The sequence below is a fragment of the Oreochromis aureus genome, linkage group 17 (assembly GCF_013358895.1).
Source record: "Oreochromis aureus strain Israel breed Guangdong linkage group 17, ZZ_aureus, whole genome shotgun sequence".
Taxonomy (NCBI): Eukaryota; Metazoa; Chordata; class Actinopteri; order Cichliformes; family Cichlidae; genus Oreochromis; species Oreochromis aureus.
Genome location: NC_052958.1, coordinates 21,695,465 through 21,713,047, shown reverse-complemented (window position 1 = coordinate 21,713,047; position 17,583 = coordinate 21,695,465). Strand labels below are relative to the sequence as shown.

The following is a 17,583-nucleotide window of genomic DNA, read 5'->3' as shown; positions in this document are numbered from 1 at the left end:
ATTCATATAAATAATGGAACAGAAGGCTAAAGAATGAACGAATTAAAGGACTTCACCAGGGAGGTAAAATCAACCATTAACTAACAAAATAAGTAAATAAAAATAAAATTCTAAGACTTTAAATAGTTACATTAACAAAAAAAACTCATCACACATTTACCAGAGAAAAATGCAAAATTCATGAGGGGAAAGACAACCTCATATATTTTACACTTGCAGCTTTCAGTTTTACTGATTTATTTCTTGTTTTAATTAGACAAAACTGTGTTTTCTTTTTTACCTTTTTATGGCGCTTCAGTCGTAGATGTCGTTTAATAAAAACCATGAAATATAAATAACATAAGCATGAACTCCGCCAATTTACGGATACTGTACGGACCTGGCAACCGGCTGGCCTTCGCGCAGCCGAGCCTCCATCCTGGCACTTACCTTCATCCTGGTAACTTGCAAGTTCCCGGACTAAAAACAGGAAGTAAGTAGCCAAATCAAAAGTAAAATTCACCTTCTGTTTGGTTGTCGAAGCCGGTGAGGGGCGCGGAGAAAGCTCGGAGCGATAAAAATTGCACCAAAGCCGAGAATAAATCGCAAAAACAGTGTCAAACTGCACAGACGCCATAAGCTACAGCTTGTCGACTAACATGGCGCCGGAGAGTTTTCTTCTTTCATTCAGCTGCTTAGCTTTCAGCAGGCTAACGGTTAGCATTAAGTCAGCTTCACTGAGTGTTGGGGATGCCGGTCTTTGTTCGTGTCACATTACAGCTTCTGTGTTAGAACAGCGCTAGTCTCTGTTCTAACGTTCATGTAAGCGTAATATTAAAGACGCGTTAGTCTGCGTAGAATCGATCTTTTCATCGGTGTAAATAACGATGCACAGCAGCGTTCGTCAAACTCCGTTTAAAAACCTCCAAATTTAACAGAGTTTTGTTGATTAAATGCCAGTAAACGTATCATTGATCCTAAATTGGAGGAAAACATTAAAGACTTACATTTTATGCATTTACTCTCAAAGAAATGCGGAATATTTGAAAAATTTACACCTTTCTTTGTTTGTTATATTTCCCCTCAAAACAGTGGGGGGCGGCAGCGAGCAGTGTAGAATTATTGCATTTTATAAATCACATAAGCATTCACAGGTACTCCCCTGAATTTACCGGCCGCATCTGATGATAATAAATGTTATTATACTTTATTGTTGGGGAAAAGAAATGTCTGTCAGCATTCATTTTTTCTTTTAATCCCTCTGTTTTTCAAAGGACATTGGCGTGTACACAATAAAAGTAACACATATGTTAACTTGTATGGTTTAACAGTATTTATTGTCTTCATAAACCGGTGTAAGATCACATGCATGACACATCTACAGTGACACTGCTGGAACTGAGTTACAGTGATGGTGCTTAGCTTACAGTGACAGATTTTGGAAGAGAGTTCTGACTGTGATTTTAGTTTTGTTTGTCTATGAGCTCTTTTTCATTATAAAAACATCTACTAAAACATTTTATACGTTCATTTTTGCAAACTCAGCATCATATGATGTCTGAATAATTACAAAAGTACAGTGGGTGGCTGTGGCTCAGGTGGTAGAGCAGATCAGCTGCTGATTGGAAGGTTGGTGGTTTGATCCTTGGCTTCCCCAGGCTGCATGCCAAATATCCTTGGGAAAGATACTAACCCCAAGTTGCCCTCCAATGCATTCATGGGAGTGTGAATGTTGGTTAGTTTGCACTTGAGTTTTGAAGTGCTTGTATGAGTGGGTGTGAATGGGTGAATGAGGCATGTTGTATACAGTGCTTTCAGTACTCCGGGAGAGTAGAAAAGCGCTATATAAGAATCAGTCCATTTACAACTTCTATAACTCACCTAAAAGTAATAAATTATGTTGTAGTTACCGTGTTATGCTTCTTTTAATTAAGAGGGTGCTAACTGTGTTGTGCACATTGTTATTATTAGTAGTAGTAGTAGTAGTATTCTATCACTGTCAGTGAAATTTGAGTTTTAGGCAGTTAGTTTGATTTTTTTAATATATATAATATATGCACATATTTATAAAATATAATTATGTGATCAATCACCCAAATGACCCATTTGGAGCTAGAAAAACCCTGATGGTTGGACAGAAAAACGACTTACCTGGAAAGTGTGACATTTTATTACTTTTTTTTTTAAAGAAGCAAATAATTAACAAGCTTAATCAGGACTGAGATTAGTCATGAGTCAGATTTAGTGTGCAGAAATGTAGATTTTCCCATCTTCAGTTCAGGCAGCCACAGAGTCGAAATCCGTCCAGTCCTTGCAGCTCTTTGCTGTAAATAGTTTTTATTATGAAGGTTTCTATCCAAGTGAGGTGACCCTGAGGTGTCTGATGCCAAAATAGGAGCTGATTGAACCCTGTAAACACTAAAGAAGCTGCTTCAGCACTTCTTCTATTATATTATTGATCATAGCAGACTCTGGAGCATCACTGATAGAGAAAAAAGAGAATAATCCTATATAGGGCGCCTCTAACCTACAAGCCGCTTTGCTGCCTATTACGAACACACCAAATTGTGATCATTTGGTGTGGTGGTAGTCGTAGTGAAATTAGTACCTGAGAACACCTGTGGCTGTGAAATTGCTCTGAGTTCGTCTATGTGTCTCTCTGCAGCTGCAGGATGAGTTCGGCCGCAGAGGACGACGACGCCGGCGCTTTAGAAACCGTCAAATCTGTAACGCTCACGCAGGACAGTGATGGAAGCATCATACTGCACTGTCCTCCCTCTGGTGGGTCTACACACAAAAATCAATCAGCCATCAGTAACTAATCAGTACACTTAAAGCAGGTTCAAAGTTTTTAAATTTAACATTCTGTGTGGTGATTTTGATTAAAGTAAAACACTTTTTTGCTTTATTTAATTGTCACAGTTTAATTACTCAGTTTATTCTTTCCATAAACGAAAACATTTTTTTTTTTTTTTGCTCCTGTGGGTTTGTTTCTCTCCCACTGCACCTGAGTGCAAAGCGGACCAGCCAGGGTTCAAATTTGTGATGTTTTCTTGTCATTTTTCCTATAAATTTGAGCATTTTCCTCATATTTCTCAGTTTTTAAGTTTAAAAAAAAAAATTTATTCATATAAATTTTTCTTTTTTTCTGATAATTTTCCTTTTTTCCTCATAAATGAATTTTTCTCCTGATCATTTTCTGAGTTTTTAAATTAGCCAATTTTTGTAAAACAAAGTTTTTTCTCATAAATTTGACACTTCTTAAAACTTATACGTTATTAAAACCCCAATTAATATAAAAGTGAAACTAAAAATAACAACAAAAATTTTAGATGATGTTTTTGTCAGATTAAGGCTATAGAAATAAGTCTGTGTGTGTGTGTGTGTGTGTGTGTGTGTGTGTGTGTGTGTGTGTGTGTGTGTGTGTGCAGACGAGGACTCGGAGCCACTCCAGAAGAAGCTGCGACTCTCCACAGACGAGCAGGAAAACTCGGACACACCTCAGTTCTCCGTCGTCACGTTGCCGGGTCAGACGAGCTCGGGACCGTTCCCCGTTCATGACTACAGTGAGTCACACTGAAATCACCTCACACGGTTCCTGCTAACAGCTGCGGCAGCTGCATCCTGATGAGAGGGTTTTCATTTACTCAAACTCTAAATTTACTCAAATCCAGCAAAATATCATAAAATACAAGTAAGGTAACTCAGACTGTTCAGATCCTGGTCTCTTCAGCCAGAAAGTACCTGCTGGTGATGTCATTGTCCTCATGCTGGTTTATGGAGTTTGCTGTTAATGTCTGCATTAAATGGCACAAAGAAAGCTTCAGATATGTGAAGTTGTTTGGGTTTCTGGCAGGATAATAAGGTTTGAGGGTAAAAGATTATCCGTGTTGTTTCTCAGTGTCGGACACTCAGGCGGAGACCTTCGAGGTGACGATGACGCCCACGGCGGACGAGCTGTCTGAGGACAGCGTCACTCAGATTCAGGTGGTGCTCAGGCTCCTTTTTTCTTCTTCAAGCGTTCTTTATTTGCTCTGTGTAGTTTCCTGTAAGGATGAGCCACCAGTTGAAAGTGAGCTGTTTCTGCTTTAATAAAAGCAAAGTGACGGAAAACAAAAAGGAGCTTTATTTATATGAAATGGATTAAATGTAAGAGAATGGGGTGTGACTGAACAGAGGTTTTCATTTTGATCACTTTGTGTTTGCAGATCCTACAGGAAGATGAAGACTCTCTCTCAGCCAATCAGAAGACGGAGGTGTCGCCCGTCAGTCAGGCCTGGTTCACGACTAAAGAAGACAAAGACACGCTGACTAATAAAGGTACCAACGAGGCCGGAACCTCTGTAGCAGACAGTGAATGCAGCTCACTCAGAGGCTTAGAGAAAACAGCACAACCCAGAAGAAGTCAGAGTCTGTGGACGTCTGTGTGAAAATGAGCTCAGTGAACTCTTTCCTGATGACTTCATGGTGTCAGACTCTAGTTTAGAGTCCTGTTGAAGACAGCATGATGTTTATTTAGGATGCCTACTCCACACCTCGTAGTCCGCCTGGATGGATGCTGGAGTCCGTTAGCAGCAGCAAAGTACACAATAAAAAGTTCTAATAAAGCCAAACTTAACAAAGGGGGAAAAAAAGTCAGGTAAAAGCTGATTTTTCTTCTCCTTTTTGACTTTAAATGAAACTCGAATGTATAAAATAAACAATTTTTTACTCAAACCAGCGACTGGGACCATGAACTCCTCAGGAAAGACTTTCATATGGCTGGAGTCCAGACAAGTCACCCCCTGCTGTTCATTAGAAACAATGCAGGTTTTTCAGGTCTCTTCCCTTTCAGGTCATAAGTGGAAACAGGGCATGTGGTCTAAAGAGGAGATCGACATCCTCATGAGGAACATCGACCAGTATGTGAAGGTACGTGGGCTGGTCCCTGACACAATTTCTGCCTCTGTGACGTCTGATGACGTTAAACTGTTCTTGTGGCCACGATCTCAGGGCCGTGGCATCGAGGACCCGGCAGAGATCATCTTTGAGATGTCCAAAGAGGAGAGGAAGGACTTCTACCGCTCTGTGGCGTTGGGGTTAAACAGGCCGCTGTTCGCCGTCTACAGACGAGTCCTCCGGATGTACGACAACCGCAACCATGTCGGCAAGTGAGTGCACGGAGAAAAGATGGTGGAAGAAAGGCAGTGCAAGTTTGTTGGTTTCTGTGTTTAAGGAGTGGTTTGTGTCTTAGGTACACTCCTGAAGAGATCGAGAAGCTGAAGGCGTAAGTACAACTTTGTTTTTAACAAGCGCTTGACAATGGTGTAGAATGGATTTCACACTAACCCGTGTTTATATGTGATGCATTTAGGTTGAGGGAGAAACACGGGAACGACTGGGCGACTATCGGTGCTGCGCTAGGTCGCAGCGCATCCTCTGTGAAAGATCGCTGCCGGCTGATGAAGGACACATGCAACACAGGTACTGCACAGCAGCCGTTTGTACTTGTAGAGATATTGAAATGCTTGCTTTTATTTTGAAATTCACTCTGTTTTTATAAACCAGGTAAATGGAGCGAGGACGAGGAGCGACGGCTTGCCGAGGTCGTATACGAGATGGCAGGGGTGTCGCCGGGGTCGGCGGTCACAGGAGGCGTGTCATGGGCGACGGTGGCTGATCGAGTCCGCACACGCTCAGAAAAGCAGTGTCGGTCTAAATGGCTGAACTACCTGAACTGGAAGCACAGTGGAGGAACTGAGTGGACGAAGGAGGACGACTTGAACCTCGTACGCAGGTATGGCGGCGTGGGCGTGCGCGCGTGTGTCTGAGCGAGCATAGTAAACCATGTGTAAGCTTGATGCCGTGTTTCAGGATATCAGAGCTCGACGTGGAGGATGAGAATGAAATCAAGTGGGAGGATCTCGCCGGCGGATGGAGCAGCGTCCGATCGCCCCAGTGGCTCCGATCCAAGTGGTGGAGCATCAAGAGACAAGTGGCCAATCATAAGGACATCCCCTTCAGTGGTATGGATACACACACACACACACACACACACACACACACACACACACACACAAATTAATACCAACATTTATTTCCTCATGTTTCTGATTCTCTTCTTCTATTAATAAAATCTCGTGATGTGGTTTCCGTCTCCAGTCCTCCTGAAGGGCCTCCAGGAGCTCATGGCCTCCTCGCAGTCGGCATCTGGTCCGGGCAGCCCCTCCTCCTCCTCCTCCTCCCTTCAGATCCGACTCACCCGTTTAGACGAGAATACCGGCGGAGCCAGCCCCGCCCCCAGCTCTGTGGCCGCACTGCAGATTCCCTTACAGATCCCGCTGCAGATCACACACCTGGGTGAGACTTGCACGCCTGAACTACACCACCCACATGTCCGTTTCCTCTGCATGTGCTGTGGCCACACTAATTTTTTTTTTTTTTATGGAGATACTAAACCACCATAGAAGAAGAATTAGAACCAGACTCTGCTGATGAATCAGAGAAGAAGGTGATTGAGGTTTACCTGTTGGACAGCGTGTAACAGGTGTGCTGCCTGCAGCTGCAGATGTTCTTGTCCTGACAGCGAGACCTCTGACTGTTGCTCTATTTGTGTTTCTGTGTTAGCGTCAGATTCAGCGGCAGCAGCCAGCGACAGTGAGACCATCACACTGAATGCTGGAGCGCTGCAGACCTTTGAGATCCTGCCGGTAAGCACCACGAGCGCCTTTCACAATAAAACACATGAATATGAATGAATTTAAAACCTTTTCTTTGTGCAGTCGTTCCACCTGCAGCCCACCGGCACCCCGGGAACCTACTACCTCCAGACGACATCCAATCAGGGCCTTCCACTGAGCTTAGCCAATAACAGCACCGTTACCCTGACGACGAGCTCCTCGCCCTCGTCTCATGAACACATCATCCTCCACAGTCTGTCGGTCAGTTTACTGCCCTGCTGAGGGTAAACGTGTGTGTGTGTGTGTGCGCGCGTCTTTTCACATGCTTTCCGTCTCCAGGCCGACAGTCTCTGCTCCAGCGATGGCGTCATCATCCAGACTGTCACCTCTGACCCCGCCTCCTCCTCCTCTGAAGCCCTCAGCCAGCCGCAGCTGGTGGTGGAGACGGAGACCCGGGGCCAGGACGATCGTCTCGACACCGCAAGTCTGTTGGAGGTGTCGGAGAGCGTCGTCACGGAAACTCAGGAGCCAATGACGAATGGCTTCAGTGACACAGACAAAGTAGAAACTTCTGTTTTTCTTCACACGTTGTTTGCATGCTTTTAATTTGAAAAGCTTCCGTTAGTATCGTTCTGTTTTTGTTGATAAATAAAGGGGTGGACAAAATAATAGAAACACCAGCCAGTTTTGTGGATTAAAACTTTTTTTATGGCCAGAATATGTAAGAATTTTAACTTAAATAAAACAAATAAATATATTTGTACAGTGAGAAACAACAAGGGGGGAGGGTGGGGTCACAACACAACCAAGTCAGCTGTGTTGTCCTCGTACCCAGAGGGAGCACACAATGATGACTGAGAACAGTACAACAGCGTGTGTTTGTGTGTGTCAGGGCCTGCGTTCCCCCCCGGTGGAGGCTCCAATGGTGCATTCTGGGATAACGTCTGGCAGTGCCGTGCTGATCGTGTCTCCTCCCAACATCAGCAGCACACTAACAGGTAACACGCACACACAGTTAAAGTAGAATGTAACTGTGAATCTATGCTCTGCCTCCTGTCAGTGAAACTATGGCAACCATGTCCCATGAGGCTGTATGGCGGCGGGGTGAAAATACCCAGGCTTTCAAATCTGACGCCCTCTACCCCTGTGGTGCATTTGGAAATTCTGACGATTAAAAATAGAAAAATAAATTAAAGAAAGGTGAATTTAAACGTAGCCTTAAGTTTCTCTCTGAGTGTGTAATCAGAGTATTCATACTGCTGCATGAGTTTCTCAGAGCACACACCAGAGCATCACTTCCTTTCTGTTTTTCATCAGATCCCATCTTGGAAAACCAGGAAGTCTCTGACTGAGTTGGACTTTCCGCTGCAGCTGTCACTCAGGGCGACACCTCCACCCTTGGGCTTGGCCCGGCATGTCAGACTGTGATACTCGCTCCTCTCCTGCTTCCTGTTTCCTCTTTAACGTGGGGATGCGAGCACTTTAAAAACTAAACTAAACATTTTGGAGCCCCTGAATGAAATGACCGCAGTGCCAAAGAGACTCTAAAGCCTGGACACTTTAATGTGAACGGACCCTCAGATCTGAAAAATCATCCTTTTTCATTTTACATGAAGCTGTTTTGTCGGGCCGGTGACAATGATCAACAGAACTCAAAGCAATAGTTCAATGTTACACATTTTCCACCTGTTTTTTCATGACTTAAGTTCACCTTTATTTATTTATGCTCATTTTTGAAGACTTTAAACCTGCTGTTTTCAGCAGGAACCTCTGTGAAATTTTAAAGTAAAAAAACAAATAATCCTGAAGTGAGGTGAGGTTGGCTTTTATTGTGAAAGGCTGGGCTTATTTGCCCTAAAGATGTTTATCCTGTTCCTCTGTAACACACAGCTCTATTTCCATAGTTTCACAGCTGTTAACACCTGTAACAGTCACTGGATTTATCCGCTGAAAATAGTCCCGCAGAGAGCATTCATTCAAACAGATGGCGCAGAGATGGGAGTGCTGCTGGTTTTGGTGTTTTTGTGAGTTTTGCTTGAACTGGTCAGATGTCAGAGTTGCCCAAAGAGGCAGTGATTTCTTACAGTTGGTGTAAACAAAAGCAGCCTTGCATGACTAAGAGGAATCCAGTTTATAGTCTGGTTTGGTAATTCTGGGTGAACTGGCCCTTTAAACAGGCCGGTTTGAGAGGATTTACTCCAAACTAATTAAGCACCAGGGTGGTTCTTGCCATTGTTACCTGGTTGCTAATGCTGCCTCGTGCTGTGGACAGATCAGATTCGACCTGATCATCATTCAACCGTCCAAACGTCGCTGCTAGTTAGTTTTCTGTCTTCATTTTTTCTGTTAGACTCGGGTTTATTATCTTTAGATGGAAAATAACCTCCCACTCCTGTTTGGTGTTTTTAAATCAATTCCTGGATGCTAAACTTTATTGTAAAAGAGGAGCTGAAGGCTTTTAAACCCTCAATGGTGGGTTTTTTTGGGGGGGGGAAATTGGAAAACTGAAAACCTTAAACCTTATATGAATAACAGGTCATAAAGCAGGAGCAGCAGGAGGAATGGATGCTTGAGGAGGACTGAATGGAGCTGAAAAAGCCAGATTAATAACAGTGACAGCTTTACTTGTAAAGCCATTTACAAAGCTTTCATTCATTTCCACTGGCGCTAGCCTGAGAAAGGGAGAGAGTGAGTGTGTGTGATTTAGAAATGCTTAGTGCAAAGAATTGGCAGTCGGTGTAATTCAGCATTTAAATCCAACTTAAAATCCTCTCAGCTACATTTGGACTGTAATTACATACACGGTGATCAGAAGAACCCGACAGACGGAGAAAACACAGGTTTGCATATTTCTGATTTGCTGATACAGCCGCCTGCTAACGTCTACAGTACTGAACAGCTGCTTCCCTCCATGCTCACAGCCTGCATCCAGGTTAAAGGAAAAGTCCACCTGAGCAGGTAACAGCAGCGGAATACATCTGAGTTTGGGCTGAGGACAGAAAGACCCCTGAATACACCACTATGGGTTTTTATATTAATTAATGGTCCTTTGTTCCCTTTGAGAGCTTCTCTATGTTTGAATGTTTGAATTGTTCTGAAGAGTCCACTTCGGAAGTAGATTTAGGATAAAACATGTTTATGCCTTCATAATGTCCACAGTCTGTATATAAAAGATGGACATGGCCACATGACATCACAGGTTTGTTGGGCACCACCATGGTTCACCTCTGCTGCAGCTGTTAAAGGTTTGAACAGTGTTTGTATCAGGATAAAAACATGTTTATTTCTGTGTTTTAACAAGGGAGTCTATGGAGACCGACTCATTGCTGGAGCCAGCCTCTAGTGGCCACGAGAGGAACTACAGGTTTTGTTTTCAGACACTTCCTCTCTGGTGTTCTCGGCATTCCATCACACTCTAAACATCTTTATCCAGCCTGTAACTCTGTTGCCCTCCAGTGAAGATGTGCTGAAGCTCTCATGCATGTTTTATATATAGTCTGTGGAATTAAAGTTCCTCCTAAGAGTCAGTAGGGGGCGCTGCCTCCGTTTCCTAATAGATTTCATGAATCAGGGAAACACTGCCTGTTTCCCTGTTTCATGAATCACAGTAAACTTTGCCGATGTGTTTATCGTCCCAGCTGCTAGTTTCAGGTCTCATTTAATGCAACATGTTTATTTTCTAACTTGTGGTCCCTTAAATATGAGGGGGGCGGGATAGAATTAGCCAATCAGAGCGAAGCTGGTGAGTAGAAGAGCTCTCTGACATCCAGCCTGCGTTCCTGCCTCCTGCTGTCCTGTTAACGGGACCTTTGATGGTGTTTTGTTGGAGTTTAATGATCAAAACTCATATCTTTAAAGAACTGCAGATCAAACGTGAAAGTGAAGGAAAGATAAATGTAAAAGACGTCACATTTAAAGCGACTCTGAGAAACAGATGTGGATTTTTCATTTAAATGAAGGGTCCCAAACAAATGTGTGTGTCTGTGTGCGTGTAAACACACTCGACTGTGTGTTGTGCTCCAGCAGTTTGTCGCCTCTTACAGTACATCATCATCATCCCACACTGAGTCCAGTCTCTGTGCCCAGTTCCCACTGGTGCTGATTCCACAGCAGGTTCAAGTTCGTGTAACAGTTATTATTTTGGTCATGTGACTCCTTCACGCTGGTCCTGCTCATGAAGGCCACGTGTTCCCTTGTTCCCGTTTGCCTTCCTTGGCTCCGCCTTTACCTGATGTCGTGGAAGTAGAGGTTGGCACATATACACAGCAGCACGATGGACGCCAGCATGAAGTAGATCAGATTCCTGAATTTGGGCTCCAGGTCGCCCTGACGGTACCAGAATATCTGCAGGACAGAGAACAGATGTTTAAAGGCTCCCTTCTGTGACCTGGCGACCTTTGCGTGAGCATTTGGCCATGTTTGTTTACCAGCACTAACGTGGAGCTGCAGGTCAGCAGGATGCACACGGCGAAGAAGATGTTCAGCGGCCGCGGAGGCATCGTGGGAAACACAAAGGAACAGATGACAGTCACCTGCAAAACAAATGGTCATGAATAAAAATGCATGCTGGTGAAGATACGCCACTCTTCTGTGTGTTCTTTTAAGCACAACCCGCATGAAGCGACAGTCGCAGCCAGAGATGGTAAAGACTTCTGATAGCTGCGGTTGCTAACGCTTTTGGTTGTACAACTGTTTTGCAGTCAGCTGACATGAACTTGTCCATTCTGGTCATGTGACACAAACTGAAAGCGTTCTCCTTCAAAGTAAGGATTTCATCTCAGGGCTGGCAACATGTTTCAAAATGTGCAACTTTTACTTTGAAGGTAAATGTTCCATTTCCTGTTTGCACCCCACTTTTTGGGGTTTTAATGCCGCTCCACTCAGCGAATGTTTGCAGATATGCTGATGTCTCATGTGCAGCCTACAGGAAACCATAGACAGCTGCGATTTCACCTAGCAACACTGGGTCTGGGAACAAAATTTTCCCCTCATGACCTGTTTGTAAATATCACATCCAATATGGCCAATAGCTCCAGAGCGAGATGTCGCTGACCCTCAGGAAACACTTTTCTGATAATTTTACTGGCTGAGTCCCTCGTTTTTAGGCCACACTGAAGAAAAGATAAAAGCTGGTGAATTTTGGTTTGGTTGAGAGGAGGGTTACCTGAGGTATGCTCATTGGTTCATAGCTTGTGATTGACAAATCATTAGCTGATAAGGATATCCAGCTACTTGGTGGATAATTTAGCTGCACAAATGTTAAATGATGCCGTAACAGTTATGAAAATAATCCCAAAGTTGAGTTCCTTTATTCTACTCCTTACTCTGAGCTTCAGACAGACAGGCTAGGTTAAGGTTAGGCTTTGTAATTCTGTCTCAGCACACCAGCAGCATGGGTTTTAAATCAAAGAGGTGTCCGGCTGATGGACGGATGTGTTCAGGGACAAAAAAAATTGAGACACTGCGCTGAGAGGAGAAAAGCAGCAGCTGCCAGGCTGGCTGGTTTCACCTCCGCCCACATAGGAGCGGCTTCTTCCTGTGTGCCAGAGCAGGTGTGGTGACATTTTTTAGGTCTGTATGAACGATGCGGGACTTACCAGAACCACCACAGACGTAAATCCCCCCACCGCCATGTTGATGATTCGATCCTGCAAGAAACAGATCAGGTGAGTGCATCGCCCTGAGGATCACGCACTGCTGATCAGAACTGATCATTTTCAGCTAAAGTGACTGTAATTAATTACTTCAGTGCAAGCATTAGTTATTAAATATTCAGATTAATCCGCTGATGAAAGTAGTCCCCTGCAGCTTTTACTCTTTATAAACAGCCCAGTCGCTCTCCTGTAGAAACATCAGTAATGGCTGACATCATACCCGAGCAGACGTCTCTCCAAACAGCGGTCTGTTGTCCAGGCCGCTTGTGCCATACGTCCTTGTAGTGAAGTCATCCATGGCGGCGCTGGCAGACACAGCTCCGACTGATCGTTTCTCAGCAGCGCCACTTCGTGGAAAAGCTGCGACAGTTCTGCTGCATGCTAGCCGTCTCTTTCTGCACGCCGGGGAGAAGGCGGTCAGTGTAGGTGGAGCCGTGGGGACATTATAGAGGTGTGGGCTGAAGTGACCAGGTAGGCTGCTGCTGCTCCTCTTTCACTTTAGTGACAGAAAACAGAGACTGTCAACAAGAGGCAGTGTGGGCAGAGCTCCCTGAAAAGCATGAAATATCTGAGTGTCAAAGTTTCTCTCAGAGGAACGACGTGGTTGTTTGTCAGTAGCGGTCAGCCGCCGCCGCTGATCAAAGGATACGTCAGAAAGATTTACACTGTAGTTTCTCTTGCTTCACTTCCTCTTCGTTTAGGATAGATAACAAACCACAGCTGCTGATATCGATACAGTGAATGGTGCAGAAAGAGGAAGCTGAAATCAAAACCTCACATTCTCATTTAAAGAGCTGTGAGCTTCAGCGTGTCGTTAGTCTGACGGTTCACAGGCCGCTCAGTTAGATCATGAGCCTGTCACTGCTTGCTCACACGCTGATCTCACTACTTTACAGTGTGACAGAAAACCAGGAGGAGAAGAAGAAAACGTTGCTCTGCTTCTGCAGTGAAACTGAAACAAACACCTGCTGTTCTTATGAACACCATTAATATTTCATACACAGCAGAATTCACTTTATATAGAAAACAAAGTGACAGCTGTGGCTGAGGCACAGAGAAGCCAGCCACATCTGGAAGAAGATTCCACCTGATCCCCTCAGAAGCAGCCACGCATGTTCTCTATAACAGAAGCTTCAAAACCCCTGTGAGGGATGCAGTGATATGAGTTTGGGCAATGAGGCCGCAGGATGGTTTATAAGTCAGGAGGCCCGAGGTTCCATTTTACTTTGTTTTTATAAAACACCAATAAGGACACGTTTACAGCTGAATCTTTACACTGGTGACACAGCGGCCTGCTCCAGGTTCTCTCAGGCTGCAGATTCTCCTGTTTTGCACCTTGGTTATGGAAAAGCCTTTAAAAACACTTAAGTGTTTAATAGAGAATTCCATCTATAAAGCAAGTAGCAGCTTGGCGTTTCTTCTCTTGAGTGCTCGGATTTTATTTTTATCCTGTTTGTTCTCGTTATCTTTGATAACGTTGCAAAAATAAAGAGATTTTCATCTCAGGAGAGTTGCTGACTAAAGAAAAAACACAAATATATTTCATGAGTGTTTAAAAAAAGATGAGCATATTAGGAAATGATTTTAACTCAGGAGTCGCAGCTGGAAAAGGAGTCTGGTGTCAAAGGTCGGCAGCACCAGCGCTCGTTTCTGTCACAGATTTTATCCGGTGTAGTTTCTTCAGACTCTGATATCAAAGCTGGTTTTAGAACAATGAACAAAAGCCAGATGTGGACTTCAGACTGTGGCGGCCACAGTGGCTGTCGCACTGATCACTGAGTCACTCCTCTGCGGTCTGAGGGCCTTAACAGGAAAAACTGCCAATGTGGAGCTAAACTTTACTAAAGCTATAATATGTGAGCCTGCAGAGAGAGAGCAGGGTGACGACATCACCACCCGTCCACAGATGCATCCTCTCAGCAGATTCAAGCACCACTTTCACAAAGGCGGCTGCAGACATTTCTTCTTTTCTGGGTGAGAAGGCAGCAGGAAAGGAAATAAAACCCTCAGCAGAGCTTTCTCAGCAGAAAAACACAAGAGTGCAAAACAACAGCCCCTTTATCACCGAGCGTACGGTCGGCCCAAGGCGACATTCCTCCTAAGCCTTGTGATTCACTAGGCCGCTTAACAAGAAACCCCGAGTCTGAACAGAGGCACAGAAAAACAACAATTACACCCAGATAAATCCAGAAGGAAGAACACAAACACAGCAGCTTCATACTGGCACAAATCAGAGGAAAATATCTAAATCTGCTCTTTACAACACATGAAGACACACCAGGGCTGATACAGGCAAAACTAAGAAGGAGATAGAAGTTGTGTAGTCATGAAACAGTGGTCATTCTCAGAGTGCAGCGAGAATTTGCCAGGAAAAACTATGAGGCTATAACATCAGATTTATGAGCAGAAAAACTATTAAATCTTTGTCAAACGTGTGCTGCTTTAATATGTACGACTTTCTCACAAACATCTGACTTTAGAAAGATTTTAAAGTCATCCCATGTGATTAAAACTGATTTTAAAACTCTATTCCACTGTAAATGCCACGTTTCTGAGATCACTTGTTTCGATCTCAGACAAAATGTGGCGTGAGGTGAATTGGGTGCACCTGCGTTTTCATGGTACAAACACACATCGGTGTTATCTGATGATCTGATGTCCTTTCTTTGCTCGTGTGATGCATGCTCCAATCATCCTGCTCTTGTGTAACAGCAGAAAGGTTCCATGGAGCACTCTTGATAGGAACCACGTTCCCACATCTGTGACCCATCAGCTTTAACCTGGACAAATGTTTGTAGGGTGCTACATGTTTTACAGAACTTGCGCAGTGTGTTACTGCAATGAAAAAACCATTAAGCATAAATAGCCTGACCGCGAAGTCCCATGTGATGAAGGTTTGATCATTTACCTCTTAAATGTTAGCAGGACCACAGTTTTAGTTTGGGTTTGGGGGGGTTTCAAAAACGTCTCTCTTGTTAGTAATAGTTGGTTTCAAGTTACAGCGACATAAAACCACAGACAAGCTGTATAAAAATAAACAATAAAACTCACAGGAAATTACTGAAAATAACTTGTTAGTAATCATTATTGTTTCAATAAATATCCATTTCCAGAGATCCCAAAGTCTTTAGCATTAAACTGTCCTCCAACACACAGAAATTAAAGAGCTTTAATCTGTTTTGAAAACATAGCCTGACTCAAATTGTTGCGGTGCACTCTGCGGGCTCAGTATATAGCTTATCGTGTCTGTAATCGCTGAAGTTCACTCAAAACAGCTCATTAGCTTCACCTGAGAGTTAACGACCATATATTAGCACTACGAGTAGAAAATGCTGGAGAAGAGCTCGTATCCTAGCCATGAATGTTATTAGGTATGCACGGAAATGGAAAGAAGACGGTAACCTTAAAGCAGCCTTTAGTAATGTAAGCTAACCTGAGATTTACCCGTGATAGGGCCAGCACCGAAGCGGGTGATCTGAGCTAAGCTAACTCCAAACAACTGCTCCTCGGCTGCTCGAGAAGAGCCCACAAATTTACCAAAAAATCTTCCTCTAATCTAAATCTTCCAGTGAAACATACCTGCCTCCCACTTCTGTGTTGACTCTACTGGAATCAACTTCAGAGCGATCAGGGTCACAGTTAAAGGGAATTAAAGCCCGGCAGGTCCGCATCGAGCTGTTATCAGAGCCGATCTGTAAGGTAGCCATTCCACTTCCTGTCGGTCCTACTGTACACAAAATAGCTGCACTTCATCCTGGAGCGCAACAGGGGGCGCTCCTCAGTGAGCAGGAGTGAGTGGAGGTACACGGCTAAAATAGTTACTTAGACTTGCTTATAGCTCCAAAAGGTCACGTTATTGTATTATTCGCTAACACAGTATTCATTCTGCGTCTGCACTGAAATAAAACTACACTACGTTTTAGCTTTTCACGCTGTGAAACCAATTTTGCCTATTCTGCTCATGCTTGCTGAGTTCCCTAGTAAGGTATTTACGACAGTAGGCACTTGCTTGATGGCACTTATTTATTGACGATAAACATGCGCACACATAAAACATAGTGAAAACTTTTAAGTGTTAAGTGTTTAGTTGACTGAGATGAGTGAACGTAATGGTACAAAGAGGCAGCTACTACAAATTTTCTGATGCTGCCGCCTTCTTGCCTGAAATCAAAATGGCGGCTGCCGTAAAGTTGGTAATGGTGCTGTGACGTCCCTAATAAGCACAGAAAGGCTTTTTTAACTACACTAGAAACCTGTGAAAAATTAAAGTAGAATGATGTTTGTCATTGTAAAATCACATTTAATCAAAAATACGATGAAAATTTGCAGAAGATAATTGTAACAACGCAAAATTTACATTTTTGTGTCGCCGTCCATTCCGGACTATCTCGCGAGCGCCCTCTAAGAAACAGCAAATACAAAATGGCGGGAGTTCCAGTTTCCATTAAAAGATCTCTGCTGTTAAAGGCGAGTGGAATTATTGTTGGGCCGACGCTTACGCCGAACTCCATAAAAACCAACAAAACAAACAAACAAACACAAACAAACAAAACTGGCAATTTGAAAGCCGCTTATAACCAAAAGCGCCGTATCTAAAAAGAAGTAAGAGTAATGTAACAGTGGCCACTAATAGGCACCTAATTTAACAAATTGTTTTTTTTAAATTAAGTTTTTTACAGTTTAAACCGGTAAATATATTACTTTCTACAAAACATTTCTAAAAAACGATTTTAGGTAAACCAAAACGATTTTTTAAAACTGGGAAATTAAAAGCAAAATTTTCCCGCAACAATTTCTGCACCCTGCTAAATTAAATCACTCAAACTCTGAATGGAGTTCGGTGTGAAGAATATAAAACTTCTGTCATAGGAGCTTAAAGCAGTCCTGTAACATAAGTGTAAGTAATGGTATTTCACTCACCTGCTGCCTGTAGCAAGGCCGGATCAACTTTCTTTAATTACAAGTTAATAAGCATAAACAAACTCCAGGGGCAGCTAAATAACCACTGGGCTTGATTTGAGGTGGGGGAAGCCTGAGATCTGAGAAGCAGTGGGCCCATGCATAATCTCACCCCTCATGTTAGCATCACATGAGGGCAGTGTGACAGGCCCTGAGATTAACCCCAGCAAAACAGACCCAAAGAAAGAAAAATGCCTGCAATGACGTAACAGAAGAATTTTCTCAGAATACAACTTCGCTTCAAGATCACGTGACTCACTTTCGGGCCTTGAGTTTAACATACTTCTTACACGAGCATTATTATCTATAAACCATCAGTAAAATTGATTATT

The 17,583-nt window shown here is 43.4% G+C and overlaps 2 protein-coding genes across 6 annotated transcripts; one reads left to right on the top strand and one right to left on the bottom strand.

Moving 5' to 3' along the window:
* The first annotated feature begins 368 nt into the window (after positions 1 to 368).
* Positions 369 to 8,889, top strand: dmtf1 (cyclin D binding myb-like transcription factor 1). 2 transcript variants are annotated; one of them, XM_031730310.2, is made up of 17 exons: positions 369 to 472; positions 2,645 to 2,760; positions 3,411 to 3,545; positions 3,881 to 3,966; positions 4,188 to 4,299; positions 4,814 to 4,890; positions 4,972 to 5,129; positions 5,213 to 5,245; positions 5,333 to 5,442; positions 5,527 to 5,755; positions 5,833 to 5,984; positions 6,121 to 6,318; positions 6,586 to 6,668; positions 6,741 to 6,899; positions 6,978 to 7,199; positions 7,531 to 7,636; positions 7,956 to 8,889. In XM_031730310.2, exons 2-17 carry the CDS (start codon positions 2,652 to 2,654, stop codon positions 7,988 to 7,990), a joined length of 2,004 nt encoding a protein of 667 aa, XP_031586170.1. In that variant the 5' UTR covers positions 369 to 472; positions 2,645 to 2,651; the 3' UTR covers positions 7,991 to 8,889. The 2 variants fall into 2 exon arrangements, with proteins under 2 accessions (XP_031586170.1, XP_031586171.1); XM_031730311.2 differs by lacking the exon at positions 369 to 472 and adding an exon at positions 515 to 695.
* tmem243b (transmembrane protein 243, mitochondrial b) lies at positions 8,448 to 17,334 on the bottom strand. Of its 4 annotated transcripts, none has more exons than XM_039600903.1 (5): positions 17,213 to 17,334; positions 12,513 to 12,788; positions 12,236 to 12,286; positions 11,066 to 11,170; positions 8,448 to 10,982 (listed from the first exon to the last, which is right to left on the bottom strand). In XM_039600903.1, exons 2-5 carry the CDS (start codon positions 12,588 to 12,590, stop codon positions 10,863 to 10,865), a joined length of 354 nt encoding a protein of 117 aa, XP_039456837.1. In that variant the 5' UTR covers positions 12,591 to 12,788; positions 17,213 to 17,334; the 3' UTR covers positions 8,448 to 10,862. The 4 variants fall into 4 exon arrangements, with proteins under 4 accessions (XP_039456837.1, XP_031586173.1, XP_039456838.1 ...); XM_031730313.2 differs by lacking the exon at positions 17,213 to 17,334 and adding an exon at positions 15,872 to 16,031; XM_039600904.1 differs by lacking the exon at positions 17,213 to 17,334 and adding an exon at positions 15,737 to 15,874.
* Positions 17,335 to 17,583: the final 249 nt, after the last annotated feature.

Coding starts and splice junctions, on each gene's coding strand:
- dmtf1 (XM_031730310.2), top strand. CDS start 2,652: ATGAGTTCGGCCGCAGAGGACGACGACGCCGGCGCTTTAGAAACCGTC. Junction 3,546..3,880: donor GTTCCCCGTTCATGACTACA/GTGAGTCACACT, acceptor GTTGTTTCTCAG/TGTCGGACACTCAGGCGGAG. Junction 4,891..4,971: donor ACATCGACCAGTATGTGAAG/GTACGTGGGCTG, acceptor CCACGATCTCAG/GGCCGTGGCATCGAGGACCC.
- tmem243b (XM_039600903.1), bottom strand. CDS start 12,590: ATGGATGACTTCACTACAAGGACGTATGGCACAAGCGGCCTGGACAAC. Junction 12,287..12,512: donor TTGGAGAGACGTCTGCTCGG/GTATGATGTCAG, acceptor TGTTTCTTGCAG/GATCGAATCATCAACATGGC. Junction 10,983..11,065: donor GCAGCTCCACGTTAGTGCTG/GTAAACAAACAT, acceptor TCTGTCCTGCAG/ATATTCTGGTACCGTCAGGG.